General features: G+C 46.5%; 3 protein-coding genes across 4 annotated transcripts; 2 read left to right on the top strand and 1 right to left on the bottom strand.

Annotated features, from left to right (window-relative positions):
- Nucleotides 1-858: 858 nt before the first annotated feature.
- minpp1b (multiple inositol-polyphosphate phosphatase 1b) lies at nucleotides 859-5,260 on the top strand. 2 transcript variants are annotated; one of them, XM_080470068.1, is made up of 7 exons: nucleotides 859-1,474; nucleotides 2,577-2,756; nucleotides 2,828-2,956; nucleotides 3,350-3,447; nucleotides 3,640-3,770; nucleotides 4,256-4,389; nucleotides 4,580-5,255. In XM_080470068.1, exons 1-7 carry the CDS (start codon nucleotides 997-999, stop codon nucleotides 4,831-4,833), a joined length of 1,404 nt encoding a protein of 467 aa, XP_080326194.1. In that variant the 5' UTR covers nucleotides 859-996; the 3' UTR covers nucleotides 4,834-5,255. The 2 variants fall into 2 exon arrangements, with proteins under 2 accessions (XP_080326194.1, XP_080326193.1); XM_080470067.1 differs by having other exon boundaries at nucleotides 876-1,474; nucleotides 2,828-3,028; nucleotides 4,580-5,260.
- A 324-nt stretch (nucleotides 5,261-5,584) lies between these two features.
- Nucleotides 5,585-11,027, bottom strand: atad1b (ATPase family AAA domain containing 1b). Its single transcript, XM_080470055.1, has 10 exons — nucleotides 10,919-11,027; nucleotides 7,714-7,905; nucleotides 7,486-7,584; nucleotides 7,284-7,404; nucleotides 6,943-7,143; nucleotides 6,716-6,822; nucleotides 6,524-6,613; nucleotides 6,399-6,449; nucleotides 6,182-6,312; nucleotides 5,585-6,092 (listed from the first exon to the last, which is right to left on the bottom strand). The coding sequence occupies exons 2-10, from the start codon at nucleotides 7,885-7,887 to the stop codon at nucleotides 5,972-5,974; spliced, it is 1,095 nt and encodes a 364-aa protein (XP_080326181.1). The 5' UTR covers nucleotides 7,888-7,905; nucleotides 10,919-11,027; the 3' UTR covers nucleotides 5,585-5,971.
- Nucleotides 11,028-13,317: 2,290 nt separating this feature from the next.
- Nucleotides 13,318-18,087, top strand: ptenb (phosphatase and tensin homolog B). The gene is made up of 9 exons (XM_080476328.1): nucleotides 13,318-13,995; nucleotides 14,703-14,787; nucleotides 14,873-14,917; nucleotides 14,995-15,038; nucleotides 15,111-15,349; nucleotides 16,309-16,450; nucleotides 16,536-16,702; nucleotides 17,259-17,492; nucleotides 17,601-18,087. Exons 1-9 carry the CDS (start codon nucleotides 13,914-13,916, stop codon nucleotides 17,787-17,789), a joined length of 1,227 nt encoding a protein of 408 aa, XP_080332454.1. The 5' UTR covers nucleotides 13,318-13,913; the 3' UTR covers nucleotides 17,790-18,087.
- The last annotated feature ends 2,689 nt before the right edge of the window (nucleotides 18,088-20,776 follow it).

The following is a 20,776-nucleotide window of genomic DNA, read 5'->3' as shown; positions in this document are numbered from 1 at the left end:
TCATTCTTCATCTGCTGCAACTGAAGAACTTTTAATGTCAGACTGAAGTTCAATCAGTAAATGAAACCTGATCTGCATGCACTCACAAAATTAAATTTTATTTATATAGCGCCAAATTCAACACAATCATCTGAAGGGATCGGGCTTATTTTTCACCTGCTCCAGATACAAACGTTGGCTGGGCCCTGCTGGTCCTATGAGCTGCCACACCATGGGCCATCTGCTCAGACAGGTGGCTCTGGTTGCCCCATGGGCGGCCTCTCCATCCAAGCATGAACAGACAAGATGTCCATCCGCCCCCCACCTAAAACTCTGCAAACTGTCCCAAATTTACAAGTAATCAAAGTCAAGTCAGCTTCTCTAACCCAGAGGTTCCCCACATGACCAGGTTCACTTGAGCCACTGATAAACAATCTATGAACTAAAATAACTCACCTAGAACGACGACAAATAAAAAGAAAAGCCTTGTCAGATCACAACGAGCACTCATACTGTCAAATTATGTCAGATCTAATAGGTATTTCATACTCAATAAAATACCAATTGGTCTGGTTGAAAGATTTCTTTTTCTACCTAGAGGGAAAATTATATTTCTTCCATAACATAAATCTCATACACAATGCAAATCCATTCATCACTGGTGGGTGTTTCAGCACTCCTTTGTAATGGACTTCTTACTAAATGCCAGTAGCACTGCTAGAACTGCTTTGTTTTTACTGTTTTGTTTTCACGTCTCTAGCAGTAAATCTCTCTAATACATTGTTCACATTTAATTGTATAGATTGTTTGATACTATTTCCGCTTTCATGAAGCTTCGATTTTGATAACCGGAAGTAGTTCTTGGTTATGTTTATACGCTTGACATTTTCATATAAGAATTTTTACAGTAAAATAGCGCCAGTGTGGAGTGTCTCCTGCTTTATTCGTTTCTTCTATGCCATTGTCTTTAGTTTTTATTGTTTGGTTAAACTGCTTGTGCAAACTCGGTGTGTGTGTATGTGCGGGCGCGTGTGTGTCCTCACACACCCGGAACATCCCCGCACTCGGACCGGGATCCTCCGCCGACCCGCCGACATGTCCTCCGCTTCCCTGCGGGCTCTGTGCGCGCTGCTGGCGTCTCTCTGTCCGCCCTGCTCCGCCGCGTCGGCCCCGGACCCGCCGCGCATCCCGCACATCGCCACTCACTTCGGAACCAAGACCCGCTACGAGGAGGTGAACCCGCACCTGCTGCGCGACGCCCTGTCCGTCAACGCTTCGGTCCTCCGGGCTCCGGCCGCCGAGCGCTGCACCCCGGTGCACCTGACCGCCGTCATCCGCCACGGCAGCCGCTACCCGACCGCCAAGAACATCCGCAGGATCCGCCAGCTGAGCGAGCTGGTCCGCAGGGAAGCTGCGGGAGGCTCCGACGGCTCCGACGGCTGGCTGCAGGAGCTCCGCGGCCGCTGGGAGGCGTGGTACACCGAGGACATGGACGGTGAGACACCCGGGAAGAACCGAGCTGAAACACCAATGACAGAAATGTCACGTTACAACTGGCTGAACAAGCTGCCGAGAAAGACTTAAACGTTTCAGTAAACAGGCATGAAAATATAGAAGGCAAGAAAAGTTACAAAAAACTATACAAAATGTTTGTTGTCTAAAATCTGAGCGAGTGGAAGCATTGATGTTAAGCAGAAGTGGGCCCAGGATGGCGCCTTGAGGAACTCCGCGTGTCATTTTGTGAGGATACACTGACCAAACACATACATATTTTATTTTATTATTTTGTACAATGTGAGGCAAATGCAAATTTGTTTACAGAGCACCATTCTGACACAAAGCAATTCACTGTGCTGGATAAATATGTTTAAGCATTAAGAAACTTAACCTCCAGATTTCTGAATATTTTACTGAGGCTTCCCTGAGTGAATTATATTTATTGCAGGCTGTGGTAGAACCGTTCAGAAACCTCTGACACAGGAGGGTGTTTTAGTCTGAAAACAGGAGAATTCAACCTGAGTATTATCAGAGGAGAAGGACACTCTTACCTTCCTATAAGAGTAAAGTCTTTAGAACTACGATCAAAATACCTGTTTTCAGTGATGTTTTCTCTGAGTATCTCTTTGAACAGGCGACAGACAGTACTTTGAAAGAAGACAGTGATGATCACACACCCTTCACTTTAACCTTGGGAAGAGTTTTATAAGATTAAGTCCAAAGTGTGCCTCCTGTTTTGTGTGTATCACCAACAGTTACGTCGAAGTTGACTTGGATGATGATGGACATCATTTTGGAAAAATCACCATCGGAGTTTGTGTGTTACTTTTTGGTGGCCTGTAGACATAGATGTTTAGTTATTATTTAGATGTGTTTTGTTGTGTTTCTCACAGATCCCTCTAGACCTCCACCTCACACACACACACACACACACACACACACACACACACACACACACACACACACACACACACACACACACACACACACACACACACACACACACACACACACACACACACACACACACACACACACCAGCAACAGTCTGTTGATTGTGTTGGATGAGCAATTTTGTGTGTCTGTCCATCTGTCCTCAGGTCACTTGGTGATGAAGGGTCGTGATGAGCTCAGACTCCTGGCGATCCGCCTGCGTACCTTGTTTCCGTCTCTGTTATCAGAGGAGAACGTGAGAAAGAGGAGGGTGAGATTCTTCAGCAGCTCCAAGCCCCGCTGCCTCGACAGCGTGGAGGCGTTCCAGGATGGCCTTCGGCGGCACGGTGAGGCTGGCTGGAGCATGCTGGGAAACATAGGCCTGGGCGGTATGCTGACGTGGCTCTTACCTCCGCAGATGAGGCGCCGGTCTACGACCACGAGGTGGATGACCACCTGCTCCGCTTCTTCGAGCGTTGCCGTGGTTATGTGGAGGGAGTAGAGAAGAACCGCACGGCACTGCTGGAGGTGGAGAAGTTTGAGAACGGTGAGGAGATGCAGGCTGTGATCAGGAAGGTTGCAAACAGACTGGGACTCCCTCACCATCGCCTCACGCCTAGTAAGCCTGCAGTAGTGTCCTCCATGTTTGTAGTCCTGTAGCAGTATGCTGTCCTCCATGTTTGTAGTCCCGTAGCAGTATGCTAGCTTCAATGTTTCTAGAGTTATTATTATAATATCTGTTATTTTTCAATATTCTTCCTTTATTTTCATGTTTTCCTTTTTTGAAGAGTTTTTTTTTTTATCTCAGGGGAGGATGCTGATTGACTGACGATGAGAGCAGGAACAATCAGAAGAAAATTCAGTTTGATTTCTTTCTTTTTGTTGGAGGTTTTTCTGTTTTGTGACATTATGGTATTTTGTCCCTCTGTGTCTACCTTAGATCTGGTGGACGCTGCTTTCTTCTTGTGTTCCTATGAACTCTCTATCAAATCCATCCACTCGCCATGGTGCTTCCTGTTTGATGGGAGTGACGCTCAGGTAACCATGATGATAACCACACACCGGTGTCTTAAGTAACGTACTGTCATCACAACTTTTTCTCAAACATTTTCCAATTTGTAAGAGTTTTTGCATTCATTTGTGAAGACGTCTCTCAGTGGGGCTGCTGGTTGAGTGTCCTTGGAGTTGGACATCCTCTGTGTTAAATTTTGACCTACTGTGTGTTTGCAGGTTTTAGAGTACAAGTCAGACCTGAAGCAGTACTGGAAACGCTCTCACGGTCACACGATCAACAGCCTGTCCAGCTGTCCACTGTTCCACCATGTCTTCAGGTCGCTGGACAAAGCCGGACGGCCCCGCAGGTCAGTGAGGGTGAGGCAGGGTGGGCGTAGGGAGTCAGGGGGTAGGTCAATGTTGTCTGTTGATTGTTTTATGTAATAGTTGAATTATTCTTTGGTCGGTTTTAACTTTTTTTCTTCACAATATTTTCATTCAGTTTTCCACATAACCAACAGACTGTAACCCCAATATTTAAGATTTGGACATAAGTACTAGCTATATTACAAAGTATGCATGGATACAAGTTCAACTAACAATCACAGGTCATTGCATGACAAACTTGACATTGACCATTTTCACATTCATTCAAACCCATTTTAACAATATGTGCCATGTCTGTTAAAACAATATAAAATAAAGAAATAAGGCAATCTGCAATGGGCCGAGGTGTCAGGGTTATCAATCAATACCAGATATATTAATTGTTTGATCGTTCAATCAGGTTGATTATTCTGTCGGTCGATGTATTGTCTTATGAATGACGTGCCTCACACTGGTTCTCTCTCAGGTCCACTGACGCCTCTCCGGAGCCGGCCTCCATCCTGGTGGGTCACGCTGAGACACTCCTCCCCCTCCTCTCCTTGCTGGGGCTCTATAAAGACCAGACTCCGCCTACTGCCAGCAACTACCAATCACAGCACAGTAAGAAGCCTCGCTCACCACTTCATTCACAACTGAACTATTTGAGAAAACAAAAACTGTTGAATTCTCATCACCAGCATTAAAAGGCAGTTTAAAAATATTTCATAAAAATATCTTTCAAGCTAAGTCTTTTTATTCCTCTTTTATTCTGAAGTCTGGCCTCAGCTCATTAACGTGTTTCCTGTTGCAGGACGACGCTTTCGAACCAGCCGCATCGTACCGTACGCCGCCAACCTCCTCTTTGTGCTGTATGACTGCCAGCGAGGCCCGAGACTGCAGCTGCTCGTCAATGAGTCCCCGGTTCGATTCCCAGGCCTGGAGGCAGAGGAAGCGCCGCTGTACCGCGACGTCAGGGCAACGTATCGCCACCTGCTGGACGGTTGCGACTTCCACCAGGAGTGCGAGGGGATTTTGGTGGGCCGGGGGCCCAACATTGAGCTCTGAGACCAGGGGGCGGAGCCACCAGCACCGGTGGACAATAGCCCCGCCCCCACAAGACAGCGACTAGAGTTCGACAGGATCAGACGTTTGTAGGACAGTGGGAGACTCGGCGCTACAAAAAATGTTAACGTAAAGTCTGCGACCCGGAACTCCTTCATTATGATTTGTTAGTGCAGGTTTAATTTTTCCAGCTTTTCTTTAAATCTGATCTCTCATTCCTATTTATTAGTCCGATTTGTTGCACTGACCCTTTAATCTCCACCAGAAGGTGGCGTCACCCTCTTCATTAATTTATTCTGTCTGGACTGGAACCCACTGATGCTGGTTGGGACGATTTTCAGCCTCTTGCAGAGTCCAACAATCTTTGTGCCAAAATCAGGATTTTTTAGTTCAATAAATCAAAGCTTTAAATAAATGTTTTTTCCAAACTCTCTGCTAAATTCATTGCTTAAACTTTTTAGGCTCATTCTTTATTGATTGCCCTGGGGAAATTACTCAATACGTTTATTCCCGTAAAAGAAAACTAAGATACACTGAATGATGACATGAGTTTATTACATTGACAATTTTCTTTTCTGTTTTTAACAGATCAATGGATAAACAATCACTTGTTTTGAACATAAAAAACCCCCTCTAAATAGAATAAAAATAAAGCACAAAAACAACAATTTTTTTTTAAATCTTCTAGTGTAAACTGTAAATTGTCCAAACAGTTCAAGCCCAAAAGGTTGAAGTCAAAACCACATTTCTTATCTTTTCTCCTTTAACCACTAATCAGAAAGAAAAAAAAATACAATTTAAAACTTTTTTTTTTTTTTTAACAATTAAAAAAAAAAAAAAAGTAAATTGTAGTCTCCAAGTAAACAGCAGCCGAGGCTCATGGGTAACAGTGGTATGTGGAGACCGCACTGAGCAAAACAGAGCGACAGCGAGACGAAAAGTGAAGCAGACATGATGCATCTGCTGTTGAGCTGCTCTGTTTTACTTTATTAATAGAGAGCAGCGCCTCCAAAACCATCTCTACATTTACACCCGCGGTCAGCTGACCTGAAAAACAAACTCCACAGGAACAAACACACGGGAGAGTGCCGTCCAACAAGCCGTGGCAGGCGGGCAGGAATCGAACCGGCGTCCTGTGAGCTCAGTCCAAAGCGACGTGCAGCAACGAACCGTGTCCTCCTGCAGACTTCGACTTCTTCATCTTCACGATGGCCTTCTGCATGTCAGACTGATGGATTGGACGGATGTATTCCTCCAACGGGCTGTCGGGACACACGGGAAGAACGCCACTGTAACGCCATCACACGACGACGCCATCACTCTGCGTGTGGACAAAGTCTGGGATTCTTACCTGTTCCTCTGCGTGTGGACAAAGTCCCGGACACACAGCAATGCTGCGTCGCGACACGTCTCTCTGAGGTCGCTTCCTGAGAAACCGTCCGTTTCCGTAGCGATGTCGTTGAGGTCGACTGATGGGTCCACCTGTGGGTCGACAATCAGTAAATCGGGAGCATCTGAAGGCCGCCTGAGGACCTGGTAGGACTCAGCAGACCTAAAGAAGAACTTACACTCTCGTTCTCCAGGATGAGTCTGAGGATCTGCTCTCGCTGCCGCACGCTCTGCAAGACAGGAACATACCAAACCGTCACCGTTTCAGTCCAGTCGGTGTCACACTGTCTGGGTCGATACGTACCGGCTGGTTGATGTGGAACCTGGTGGGCATCCTCCTGAGGATGGCAGAGTCCAGGTCCTGAGGTCGGTTTGTGGCTCCCATGATGATGACCTAACACACACAATGTGTCATGACTTTTGTCAATGCCAGACTCCCAGTGTCCATACGTCTAACTTGGGAGCAGACAAACGTAAATGCTACACGTGTGCGTACCTGACAGTGGTGGTCCGTGTCCAGTCCATCCCACAGACTCATGAACTGAGCCTTCATCATGGCCGTGGCCTCGTGGTCTGAGCTGGATCGATTCCTGAGAAATGAGTCTGTTCAAACACACAGAGAGGAACCGACTAGTCAGAGAGGCAGAGGAGTTTTTCCTTTTATGAAAAGGTCAGTCAGAGAGTGTGTGTGTGTGTGTGTGTGTGTGTGTGCCCGCCCTTCACCAATTTCGTCGACGAAGATGATTGACGGCTGCAGCTTGACAGCCACTGAGAACACGGCAGCGGCGAGCTTCTGGGACTCTCCGTACCATTTGTCCGTCAGCGTGCTTGGCTGCAGGTTGATGAAGCGAAACCCCGCCTCCTTTGCCGTCGCCTTGGCGATGAGTGTTTTACCACATCCCGGGGGTCCATACAGCAACACCCCTGTTACCGTGACAACAGCATGAGACCGTATCCACAGCACCTAACACACCTCATTTACATTTTGCAGCGCGGCTAAACTTTAGGTTTGTGTTGTTGTGTCTGATTTTCATGACATATCTGGCAGGGGAGTGACCTCTGACCTTTGGGTGGCTGCAGCAATCTGGATCCTTGGAACAGGTGTCGCTTCTGAACAGGTAAGATCACGGTCTCCTTCAGCTCTGTGATCACCTCATCCAGGCCGGCGATGTCGCTCCAGGTGATCTGTGAACATTCAGGCTTCAGGTGACCAATTCACAGCTCAAGTCTCCTGATATGTGATGAAGAGCTGCATCAGACACGAACCTGCATGGTGAGCGGGTCCACCAGGTGAGCTGCAATGCTCATCTCGTACTCTGACAGCTTCACGTTCTTCACGCCAATCTGTCGCATCAGCTTCTCTGCCTGCAAACAGCCAATCAGAGGTGAGGAGGATTCTTCTCATCTCTAAAGCATGTTGATCTTTTCATAACATCTAAAACCACCGGGTCCAGCTGCACGTTTTGGACCGAGCAATCACGCCAACGGGCTCACCTGCTTTTGAGCTTCCACCTTCTGCTTCCTGGTGGGGTCGATGGCGTCCACCATCCACTTGATGGTGAAGTAGGTGACGGCTCCAACAATGGTGAGACGGAAGAGCAGCCCGATGACCTCGTTCCTGCCCAGAGGACGGGCGATGTGCTCAGCCGGGACCTCCCTGATGACCATGGTCAGACTGGCTGTGATCTGACAACACACACACGAAACACACACTCAGAATCAGCTGCACAGATTACCAATACTATGAGGTCACGACTTATTAAACTGTCTGATCAGAACATGGGAGCTCCTGAATCTCGCGGTATTGCAGTTTATTGAAACGAGCCGCAGCTGCTCCTTCGTCCAACCAGGCTGCTGTGCAGAGAATATTCTCCTCCAGTGTCCATTACTTAATTGTCTGGTGGTCTCTTGCAGACGGAGGGCACAGGAAGACTAGACAATGATCTGATCTGAAGTAGTGAAATTGACTATAAATGAAAGTAGAGTGACGTGGTTGAAATCTCCTGTGATTACAATAAACCTGGAGCCTTGTAGGTCTCTACAAAAACCTCACACAGGTGTGTTAAAATCCATCCCGTTTGAACACACAATTTTCTTTAGTTCAAATTGACTCCTCTACTCATGCAGTCATCTGTTCCTACAGAGGGGAGACGTCGCCACCAGAGGAAGACAAAACTAAGTGTGTCAAGGACCCACAAAGACAACCTTCACACTTCACACTACAGGCCCGCCATGATGCAAGACACTGAAAAAAATCCCTGAAAACAACGGTGGTCAGAGTTTTCCTCTCCTGGACCTCCGGATGAAAACTATCCTATAAAGAGAGACTTCGTTTATAATTCTCACAAGGTAAGAATGTCCTCAGATGCCACTAAAAACACCAATAATACTCGTGCAGAGTTCCCCTACAGTGCGAGTGACTTGAATTGATATCTACTATATACCATAGTTTACAGAAGACAATCCAAAACATTGGGTGAGCACTCACCTCCGGCTTATCAGGTACAGGATGTGTGGAGGATTCATTGCCAGACGTGATTTAGATTAAAATAATTATCTGTAACTGGACTCATCTCCACTTCCCTTTCTGACCGAAAAATCTCAGGGGAAAAATAAGATAAAAAATGAATGCATGAGGGAAATGCTAAAAATATGGTCAATAGTAAGAACAAAATTGGGATTGTCAAGCTCCATTGGTAGAGCTACTAAAATATCAGTAAATCCAGAGTTTGTACCCTCCACCATGGACACAGGATACAGCAAGTGGGCAAACAAGGGATTGACATATAGCACAACTGTTTACGAGACAAAACAAGAAGTCCTACGAACAACTTCGGAATTAGTTCTGTTTACCTGTGCAAACTTTTTACAATTAAAGAGTTAACGTTTGCAGTTTGACTGGAAAGTCCAAATGAGGTATTTTAACACCCCATCAATCATCTCAAAATACAGTGCTACTTCTGATCTATGCTGGATGGGATGTGGACTAGTGGGGGACTTTACACACATTTTCAACCTTCTTGGCAAAACACACAAAAAGAAATATATAAGATTCTGGGCACTAATTTGATCTTGAATCCCTTACTCTGCGCTGTCTGCATATTAGGTATTGCCCCTGACACCAACATAGACAAAGATTTGATATCCTTAGTTACAATTCTGCTACTAATTACAACAAAAACAATAACAGCATCCTGGTTGAACCTGGAGCCCCACAGCATCACTCAGAGGAAGCAGAGACTGAAAAAGGTTTCCATCATTGAAAAAGATCACGTCCAGATTGCAAATGAAAATGAATAGATTTGTTGTAAAATGGTTCCCAGTGACACAGCTGAGCTCTAATCACCTCTTATTATTATAATCTATAATTTTTTATGTATGTATGAAAGCACGATTTCATGCCAAAATTGAAAATGTAATGAAAAGCATCTCCTGAAGCTGTATGATATTTGTGTGTATTCAATTAAAAAAAGGTTCAAAAACAATTTATAAAATAATAATCTGTAACTTTTTCTGTTTCCAATGCCCTGTCCGTATAAGATGTCTTTTGGAGTATTCACAATTTATTGATATTCACTCTTCGAACTGACACCCAGAGTGGGCTCGGTGTCCTACTGGGTATTTAAGGATGTATACACATACATCCTGTGTGTAAGGATATATCTTGTAGGTACAGAATATCAACAGAAAATAGACTGTGTTGAATACATAACTGCTGAGGGAATATTGGAGGGAGTGTAACAGCTGTATAAATAATGAGATGAATAATGAGCGTTAATTGCGGTATAAAAAAAACAAGCTGTGCTTCTTCATTTTCACACGATTGTTGTGTCCATGTATCGTCGGGTGGGAGCGGGTTAATATACACTATAGCTGCAGGGATGTTCTTGAGCAAGACATTGAACCCCAAACTGCTCCGCCTGGTTTGACAGGGCACCACAACCATTAGTTGGACAGTAGTGACCTAGATGTTAGAGATGGAGACTTGGGATCAGAGGTCACAGGTTCAAAACCCACAGCTGACCGGTCACCACTGTAATGTGGCTGCTCAACACATCCTAGATAGATGGGTCATAAAACAGGAATTTCTCCCAAGGGGATTAATAAAGTATAAATGTCTGAAATAAATCAAGAAACAGCTAAAGGAGAAAACATGGCAAGATGTTTAAAACTTCCAGAGCTTTCATTTTCAGAGGTGAAATAGAAACCACTCTAAAAACTCAAGTTTGACGTCTCTGATTTGTTAAAAGCGTAAAAACCAAAGGGAAAGTAGCCATGTGAATGAGAAGGACATCTATGGTGAGAAGTAATAAAATCTCATCAGCAGAGACTTTCTGTGATCCGTAGAGAAACTCTGCTTATGGTGGAAACCCCCCCGATGGCCTCGGACACACTGTGACGGTGTCACTGCTTCAGTTAGAGGAGACATTCTGTGATTCTGCGGTCACAGACTCGTTTGACCCGCAGCAGGTCTTCGGGCCAGGGTTCAGACCAACAGAGCCCGGCTGATGGACCCGAGAAGACCGGGGAAGACCCCGGGACCCCGGCTAGCTTTAGCTTTAGCTTGACCTTCCGGGGTGCGCGGCGGTAACCGAGCGAGTCTCCACCGGAGTCACATCTGTCAAAGGCGGCCGTAGCGTGCCTGAGGCCCCGGGAGAAAGTCACACGGATTCTCCGGTAATATCCCACCCAGACTCACCTCCTCTCCGGCTGTCGGACCCTCAAACTCTCAGCCCTCAAACTCTCGTGCTGCGGACCGCCGGAATGGTCTTCTGCTTCTTCTTTGGTGTTTAACTGCAGCGGAAACCACCAGCGGAACTCCGCTCTGTCACCTACTGCAGGTCAAATACAGCACTGCACCTTCTATTCCTGTATAATTTGCATCAGCATATGCTATTTTATTCTGTGTGTATAAAACTATTCTATTATATGTAATATTACTGAATGAAACGTATTATTAATGGTTTGTATGATCAACTATATTATATCTCAATAGTGTGAAATAGAACCCAGGCCCTTTTGCAGAGAATATCCCAACACTTTCACACGAGCACAAATAGGAGAACGTGGAAAGAAAAAACTCCTTTTTACCAGGAAGAATCTTGCAGAACCAGACTGAGGTGGAGACTTTCTGCAGAAGCAGACTCAGAAGTGGACTCTTTGTCCAGAACCACACGCAGAAGTGGAGTCCTTCTTCAGAACCAGACTGAGGTGGAGACTTTCCGCTGTTTCGGTTGGGGTTAGAGGATAGAAAGAGAGAAAAGAATAAGGCAGACAGACAGATTGTGGGTAGGGATTCAAACCCTGGTGTGGGTAGGAGGTGACACGAGGGGTAATCGTGCTCCATCAAACTTATTACTAATACTCTGTGTAGTCTTACTGTGTACAACTTAATATGTTTCGTGTATCTTTACTCTTTAAAACTGAGAATATTCAATGTATTTAGCATTAATTCAATTTATAGGTTAAATGCATACAAAATTCAATATTGCATGTATTTAACAAACACACACACACACACAAACACAAACACACACACACACACACACACACACACACACACACACACACACACACACACACACACACACACACACACACACACACACACACACACACATGTATCTATACTATACTATACTTTGTGTACTTTAAAACGCTAAAGATACTCTACTTATTAAAGCGGTGTTCACTTTCACTGCCTTGCTGATTAATATGTCTTGCAGTATCGCCTTCTTCCCAGCAGGTGTCACTGTTTTCCGTCGACTTCGTTCACCATTTAATACGTTATATTTTCTCAGTTTTATTAGCAGTCTTTTTTTTTTTACCCCATTTTCAGTGCAAACTTAACACTTTTCACAGTATTTGAACAACGCATATTGGTGCCGATATGCTCAATGACAGACTGAGCTTATTCCCATTCCGGTGTTGGTCCGATTTTCTTACGTAATAGCGGCAAGTTGCCAAGTCTTGTAGAGGCTTTGTAACGGAGGATAAGACTTTGCAGATCTGGCAACCCCAACGGCTATTTTCCAACGGGAAGTGACATCTCCCACAGAGTGCCCTACAAAATAAATGCACTGTTTTTAAGCATTACGTCATTTGCTGCAGATTTTTTCCCACATTGTGATGCGTAAATAAAGCTGTGAAAAACTATGAGTAATACATGTAATCAGAAGGGTTCTTGAAAAAAGACAAAGAAAGCCAACTAAGGATACTATGATGACTCCTGTGACAGACAATTGCAGATTGCAGATAGATGCAGACTATTCATATAACACAAAAATTATACAAACTGACATGGGATTTCCTAATGTCCTTTCACTCTTGCATACACTGAAGTTCACAGCGCCACATGTATGAAGGTCAGCTGGAGATTTGGTGGGGGCACTCAGAAAAGATCTTTTATAGCATTTATATCTTTTTCAGGGATAGATGGGCCCTGGAGCCAATCCCAGCAGGTCTCTCGTCCATGACAGGACAAACACAGAGAGACAGACAGCCACACACATACATTCACATCTATGGGAAATTTAGAGGTGTTTTTCGACTGTGGGAGGAAACCAGAATCCCCATACACATGGGGAGAACATGCACACTCCACACAGAAAGGCCCAGCTTGTATTCTAACCCATGACACTCTTGTTTTGAGGTGAAAACTAACCACTGCTCCACCCTGTAGCTCCTCAAGGGTAATTTTATAACAAAAAGAGTGGGACTCAGACTGAAAACTGTTGGAATATTTAGTCGAGCCTAAAGTTGGGAGTGTGTGACATCAATCCACATGAACAGGAACATTCAGCAAAACGCACACCCATCCTCCACTCCAACTAGGAGCTCATCTGAACTGTCAGAGACATCCACACACACATTTAGTCCAAAACATGATTTATTGTCACTGTGTCGCTGATTACAGAGGAATGTGATGAAGTCAAACGAATCCCATTATTAATATTATGAACAAGCATGAAGACATCAGAAAGAGAAGGGTGAGTAAGTATTCCAAATATAACTGTTAGGTCTTTGGGTTTTTTTTCGCACTAAGCAGGTACTTTATATTGAAGGCTGCTGGCTGCGCGCCGCTCCTGCCGCCGCCTTGACGCGTGCGTCGCCGCTCGTGCCGCTGTCTCGCGTGCGTCGCTCGCTGCTCATGCCGCCGCCTTGACGCGTGCGTCGCCGCTCCTGCCGCTCAGTTCAGAGTCTGGCGGAGATTTTTAATCACGGCAGCTCTGCCGCGCTCCGAGGCCGGGGATCAAGTCTTCTGCACCGCCTGGACGGCCGGTTCTGCACGGAGGAGCGACTCGTGGATGGTCTCCGGACGGGGACCAGGAAGCCCGGGCCCGCAGCGGGAGCAGGGAGGAGGAGGGCCCGACGCCTTCCCGTTCTGACTGACCCAGAAAACGGCACCGACAGCCGGGCTCTCCGGGCTCTTGCAGGCCGGCGAGCGTCTGATCGCACCGGGCTTCAGGAGGAGGGCGGATAACGGACCGTTTATTTCAGGCCCAGCGTCGGACTCCCGGTGTCCTCCTGGAACATTTTTAAATACCTGATTTAATCATAGAATAAGAACCGTGGACCGGGGCTAGTTAGCTCCGGGCTAGCAGTCGGACGGCGGAGGCTCCGGGGGAGCCGCGGCGGGCTGTCGGTGCTTTCTCACCGGGTACAGACCTCATCGGAGGCCCGGGACAGAGACGATGGCTGCGGCCTTAATAAAAGAGATCGTCAGTAGAAATAAACGGCGGTACCAGGAGGACGGCTTCGACCTGGACCTCACCTGTATCCTTTAACGCCCCGGTTAGCAGCAGCGAGCTGCCCGGTGAGGACGAGCCTGTGGCGGGCAGCCCCACCGTGCTCCATTGGTGCGTCCATAAATCCAGACTCTCATCCCGCAGACAGGTCAGTTTGTGTCGTCTACAGCTGCTGCTGCTGCCGCTGCTGCTGCTGCCGCCATCCAGGGAGCAGTGCAGGTTTTCTGGTGGTGAGCTGCAGGATGCTGAGCAACATGAAAACACCGAGGTTAAAGAGAAAACTCAGTCAGTTCAGCTGCATGAGATTCAATAACATTCAGTCTGTGCTTTCTGATCTGGAAACATTTGATCATTTTGGTGTGGCAATCTCAAACTGTGATTTCCTGGCAGTGAAAATAGACATGAAATAAACCTGAACAAAGGTGAAAAACAGGTGTGACTTCCACTGGCTGTGCACACAGGAGATGTCAGCTCTTCTGCAGCACACAGTAAGATCTTTCACTCTCATGCAGTCCAGCAACTCTCCATCATGAAGATATTCAACCAGATGCAGAAGATGTGCCCTCATTCTTTTTGTCTTTCAATGCACTAGTTGCATTCCATTTATAATTTAGTTAGAGAGTAGGAAGTAAAGAGCGATATTAAGAAAGTTTACAAAACTTTGAAGGTAGGGGACCAGTCCAGCAGGTTGTGTTCCTGTGCAGCAGACATGTTGATCCTGAATTCAGTGAGCAGATATCTATCCTAACATAATCGCCATGGGATTCCCTGCCGAGCGGCTGGAGGGAGTTTACCGGAACAACATCGACGACGTGGTCCGGTGAGCTGTCGGTCCGACTGAAGCTTGTCACAGCATTTACACTGCCACTCTTCATGACTGTTCTCTCTCTTGCTCTCTCACTCAGGTTTTTAGACTCAAAGCACAAGAACCACTATAAGATCTACAACCTGTGAGTGACACATTTCTCACACGACTGAGAGGCTGTTGTAACTTGTTATTGATGTTTATTATTGTTGTTTTCCGCAGCTGCGCAGAGCGACATTACGACACGTCCAAGTTCAACTGTCGAGGTGAGCGTCTCTCAGGAGAATAACGTCGCCGTCGTCTCTCTCAGGCTCACAGTCTCTCCGTGTCTCCTGCAGTGGCCCAGTACCCGTTCGAGGACCACAACCCTCCCCAGCTGGAGCTCATCCGTCCGTTCTGTGAGGATCTGGACGAGTGGCTGAGCGAAGACGAGCAGCACGTCGCCGCCATCCACTGCAAGGCGGGCAAAGGTCGAACCGGCGTGATGATCTGCGCCTACCTGCTGCACCGCAACAAGTTCCAGGAAGCTCAGGAAGCACTGGACTTCTACGGAGAGGTCCGCACCCGCGACAAGAAGGTACCACATACACACACTTGTCCATTGAAATCTGGTGATGGTGTCCTCATGTGTCCCTAACGCTGAGTTATTTGATGGATTTAAAGAGGAGGGCAGATAGAAGAAACCATGATGTGCGGATGGACATTTTTATTCTCCCAAAAACCAGGTCATGGACGAGAGGATGATGGACAGTTCTCCTGGTGTGAGAGTTACAGGAGGATGTCGGTTAAGTGGAACTTCAAAGTGTTCAGTCCACTTCCTGTGGATCTGGTTGTGCATCTTGAGCTGATTTCTGAGCAGTTGTTTGGGCCATAAATACATTTTTATCCAATCTATCTTTATTTATAAAGGGTTTTAATGCAAGCAAAGAGAGCCAAAATGAATAACACAATAAAAACCTAACAAGACAAAGTAAATGCATTAAAAACAAGTACAAATTATACATAAAATAGAGAAATGGTTGGTTTTAAGAAGAGAGAAATAAGGCTCATGTCTCATGGGCAGTGGCAGATTGTTTCATAGTCAAGGAGCCTCGACTGAAAAAGCTGGATCCAGTCAGAGCTTCAGCCTGGTGATCAGCTGACCTGAGGGAACGCTAAGGGTTGTCAGGGTGGAGCAGTTCAGAGTTTGAATCCACTGCGACACCAAGGTTTTTTTTATGGTGGACTTTTTGGAATTGTGCATAATGTTGTCTTTTGTGAGCCTTCGTCTTCCATCCTTGACTTCAGAGGAACCACGTGACGTTTAAAGTTGCCCTGAAGAACTGAATGCTGTTTGTAACGACGCTTCTTGGTGTTGAATGTGATGCTAAAAAAAAAAAGAAGTTTCTGCTCACAATGTTAAACGATCTCTGAAACATTGTTTCTCTGTAGGTTTGTGATGGTAGAACCCTGACCCTTCTCAGTACACCGTAATGTCACCCTCGGTGTGCTTCACAAGCACTAAGAGTTTCTCCGACTCCTCCTGTCTCTGCTCAGGGTGTCACTATCCCCAGTCAGCGGCGCTACGTGGTCTACTACAGCTTCCTGCTGCGGACCCAGCTGCACTACAAGCCCGTGGCTCTGCTCTTCCACAAGATGCTGTTTGAAACCATCCCCATGTTCACCGGAGGCACCTGCAGTACGTCCCGCCGCCATCCCGGCATCCCGCCGCCGCCCTCGCGCGGCGCCTATTGACCAACCTTTTCTCCCGTTTCCCCCTGCAGACCCGCAGTTTGTGGTGTATCAGCTGAAGGTGAAGATCCACACGTCGAACCCGGCCCACACCCGCCGCGAGGACAAGCTGATGCTGTTTGAGTTCCTGCAGCCGCTGCCAGTTTGCGGAGACATCAAGGTGGAGTTCTTCCACAAGCAGAACAAGATGATGAAGAAGGTGAGTCTTCGTGAACATTTTTTGCATGAATCCTCTCAGATGGCGTCTCACAGGTTTGCTCAGGTTGTTGTGGGTGAGATGTCGTCATATGCGGTTCGTTATCGTTCAGACTCCCGCCAGTCTTCAATCAGTCGTCCTCATATGTCAGATGTTTTCTGCAGCTCTGAGTTGAGTTTGTGACCGAGGATGGATTTCTTTCAGTGTGGTTTTTGAGCAGATTTATACTTTCCGGGCTGAATCGTGTTGGTTAATTGTGGTTGGTTTGTCTTGTTGACTGAACCCTTCCGGACCGACTCGGTCTTGTTTAGTTAATACGTTTATCTTTTCATGATTGTGCTAGATTTTAACACACATGTACAATTATTTGTGTAGCTGTCTTGTAAGAAGTCTTTGCTTCATCGGTCGCTCTCACTGGTTGAGAATATCTCCAGTTGAAGTATGTAGCTGAACTTATTCTAGGTTCTGCGTCAGCCTGGTGTTGGACAAGAGGTGTTGCAATGCCACCTGCTCCCAATGCGAGAGGCGTCCTAACCATCGTGCTCCTCTCACCTTCCAGGAAAAGATGTTTCACTTCTGGGTCAACACCTTTTTCATCCCGGGGCCCGAGGAGACTTCCGACAAGATGGAGAACGGCAACACCGGGGCCCTTCGGGACCTGGCAACGACACTGACATCAGTGACGGGGAACGAAGCTAACGAGCGCGACTACCTGATTCTTACTCTGACCAAGAACGACCTGGACAAGGCCAACAAGGACAAGGCCAACAGAAACTTCTCCCCCAACTTCAAGGTAAAGTACCTTCAGCATTGCCACTGAATCAAACCAGAAGAGTTGACGACTTCCCCCGGGGGGAGTGTAGAGTCTATAGAGGGTTCTCACATTCTCTGTGTGCTTCAGGTGAAGCTGTTTTTCACCAAGACGGTGGAAGAAGGAGCCAATTGTGACTCCAGCAGCACGTCGGCCTCGGTGACGCCGGACGTCAGTGACAACGAACCGGATCATTACCGCTACTCCGACACCACGGACTCAGACCCCGAGAACGAGCCTTTCGAAGACGACCACCACAATCAGATCACTAAAGTCTGACAAGTGTGTGTGTGTGCGCTTGTGTGTGTGTTTGTGTGTGTGCTTGTGTGCGTGTGTGTGTGTGCGTGTGTGTGTGTGCGTGTGTGTGTGTGTGCGTGCGTGCGTGCGTGTGGGAAAGAACTGATCGCTGGGACTCTGGATTCAAAGAGCTCCAATCAGAGGATAACCCTGACCCTCATCCCCCCTCTCCAGGTTTTGGGATCTTTTACTCACTTCACAGTTGGACAATCAAGTGACCAGGTGAGGGGGCGGGGTCATTGATGTGGGTGGACAATGAGATGTTAAATGGACAGATTTAAAAAAAAAAAAAAAAAAAAAAAAAATTAAGGAGTAAAACTTGAATCTAAACAAACTGAAAGACAAGTCGACCTTTTCCAGACTTCAGCCGCCATGTTTGTTGGATGAATCCTTCAGCCGCCAATTTTTCCCTCCATCCTTCTTTCCGTTGTCCACTTTCCGTAAACTCTGTGCAGAAACGACGAGACTCTGCCTCACCTCCACGCTCTTCAGGCTTCAGTTGTGCTGACTCTTCTTTCTGTGTGCCAACGTCACAATCGTCAACATAAACTAACTCCTTCTGTGGAACTATTCTTTTTTTTTCTTTTTTCTTTTTTTTGTTTAAATCATCACCAGCCCCGACTTCTTTCAGCTCAATGGTTTTATTAGACATTCGCTGTGAGCCTCAAATTATTTATTGACATCATGACACCATGAGTGTGATGTTTCATGTTGGAGATGATGGTTTTATCGGTCTGATTGGTGTAGAAGGAGCTAGTTTGGCTTTGACGTGTATTCTCACACAGAGAGAAGTTTCAACTTGTCGGATGCGACGATGACGAAGAGAAAGTGAGATTATTCGCTTCACCCGTCAGTCAAACAATTATAGCCGGACCCGCTGGTCTCTTCAGTCATCTCATACACTTACAGGAATCCTACCTTTGGTTGTACTTGTATCAATCCTGAAGCGACACGCTGTGTAGCTCCTCCGAAACTGTAAAACTCTGACACTCTGAGGCCGTGGCGGTCCCTGGAGGCAGGTGAAGTTTGCACTTTACAAAGAACACTTAAAGGCCCTGTTGGCATTCCTGGGCAGACGTACTCCATCCTCTGAGGGCAGCAGCAACCCGCGGGGTTTCTTGGATTTTTAATGGGAAAAGAAGCTAGATGTCTTGGTCGGATCCATCCAGAGGTTGTGACGACGAAGCGACCGCGCCACAGAAGCTTGTTGTTGGTTGTTCAGCGGCCAAGTGCTCAGGTCGGACCTGGTTGGACGACACCCGGCCCATCGGGGTCGGCCCGTTGCGTGTCTGGTTTGTGATGTTTTAACGAGAATAATCGCTCTGTCCATAAATGGTTAATCATATTTACTGGCTGTGTTTACTTACGTCAAGGTTTAATTGTATCAAGTGAACATCAGAGACGCTCCGATCAGCTCTGTTGGTCCTCGATCAAACCTGGAGCCTGACGTTGATCAAACTAACTCCAATCAGACTAGTTTCTACTGTCTAGTCTGGTGAAACGTCAACAAACTTTCTCTAATTGTTTCCGCTTGTCGATTTCATACTGCAATAAAAGCGAGTCTGTCAGTGATGTGGATCGGTAGCCGGAGCATCGGTAACGGTTGTCTGGAGGATCTGTGGTCTCCAGGGCTCTGGTAGGTCGACGTTTGAGTCCTCATGCATGATTTGGGTTTACAGGTCTGCTGAGACTGATCGTTCTTGGTGTTTTTGGGTCAGATCAGGTCCAGAGAGTGAACCAGGACGCACTCGGCTCCATGACTCAGATCCAGAGTTGGTGTCGTACAGGAAGGTTGTCTCTCAAGACGCTTCAGTGCTCAGTAAGACCCTGAAACGGATCCCATGTGAAGAGAAGTCGTTCCGTCATAATGTTGTCGCTTCATGGTGGCTCTCCTGGTATTCCGGTGGTCTTCACTGGTTGTTCATTGGGCTCCAGCGGTCAGCAGGTGATCTGGCCTGAAGGAGACATGATGTCTCTGGACTCTGCAGAGTCATGCACACCTACTCCAGTCTACATGAGTCTGTAAACTATAAGCTGCGTTCTGTATGATCCCTTCTCTCGGCGTCAACAGCTCATTGTGGTGAATTTTTCGGTGCTAAGCTAGCCTGAGATCCTCCATGGTGCTTTGTTCGCTCCGTCATTCCCGAGGCAATCGAACCTCTACGCTTCCTGTCTTTGGTCCTATTTGGTGCTATCAGACCGAATGTGGAGTCCCATTCAGATCTGTAGGGAATCAGTGAAATGGACGACTGTCAACGAGTCCGCGTAGAACCTTCTTTCTGGTACAAAAGTGTTGCTGTCGCTATGAGTGAAATCTCCCACGTGATCACTGTTAGAAAATATAGCGTTGACTGTTTCCATTGGATAGGTTCTGTCAGCGACACGGTGAGAACAAACTGCGTTATCTTTGGTCTCCGTGGCTCCAGATCTCATTTAATCGTATGCATTGGATTTATTAGGTAAATGTCTGGTTTGTTCAAGAAGAAAAAGGGGCTATGTGAACATAAATCCAATGCACGTACCGTTGGCAAACTGCTGATGTCGTTAACGTAGCTTTCAGGTCGGTGCTGCGATCTTTTTCACCACGTAGAAGATGTCGGTTGTGCACCACAATTTTTCAATCATGAGTGTCAGGAACATCAGAAAATTACTTAACTGAACCAGAGTGAAGCTATAAGGAGTCTTTTTCTTTTTTTAAATTGTAATTCTTGCGCTGACTCGGCTCAATCCGATGTAAAGAAACCTTCGGCACAGGAACTCGTTACTTCGTTTTGTTAATGAACCGATCTTTGCTTCAGCTCTTCTGTTTACATCGCGTCACCAAACTTGCCAAATAAAGCTCACACTGACATTTTCTTTTCTTTTTTTTTTTTTTTTATTTCTTTCTGTACGTTTTGGCATTCAGGTGTGCTCATGTGGTTCCCTCCGCTTACAGATGCAGGTATATTAGTTTCACATTTCAGACCTCT

The sequence above is a fragment of the Lipophrys pholis genome (genome assembly GCF_963383615.2).
Source record: "Lipophrys pholis genome assembly, chromosome: 1".
Lineage (NCBI taxonomy): Eukaryota > Metazoa > Chordata > Actinopteri > Blenniiformes > Blenniidae > Lipophrys > Lipophrys pholis.
The sequence above is the reverse complement of the archived record's forward strand: the minus strand, read 5'-3'. Positions and strand labels throughout refer to the sequence as shown.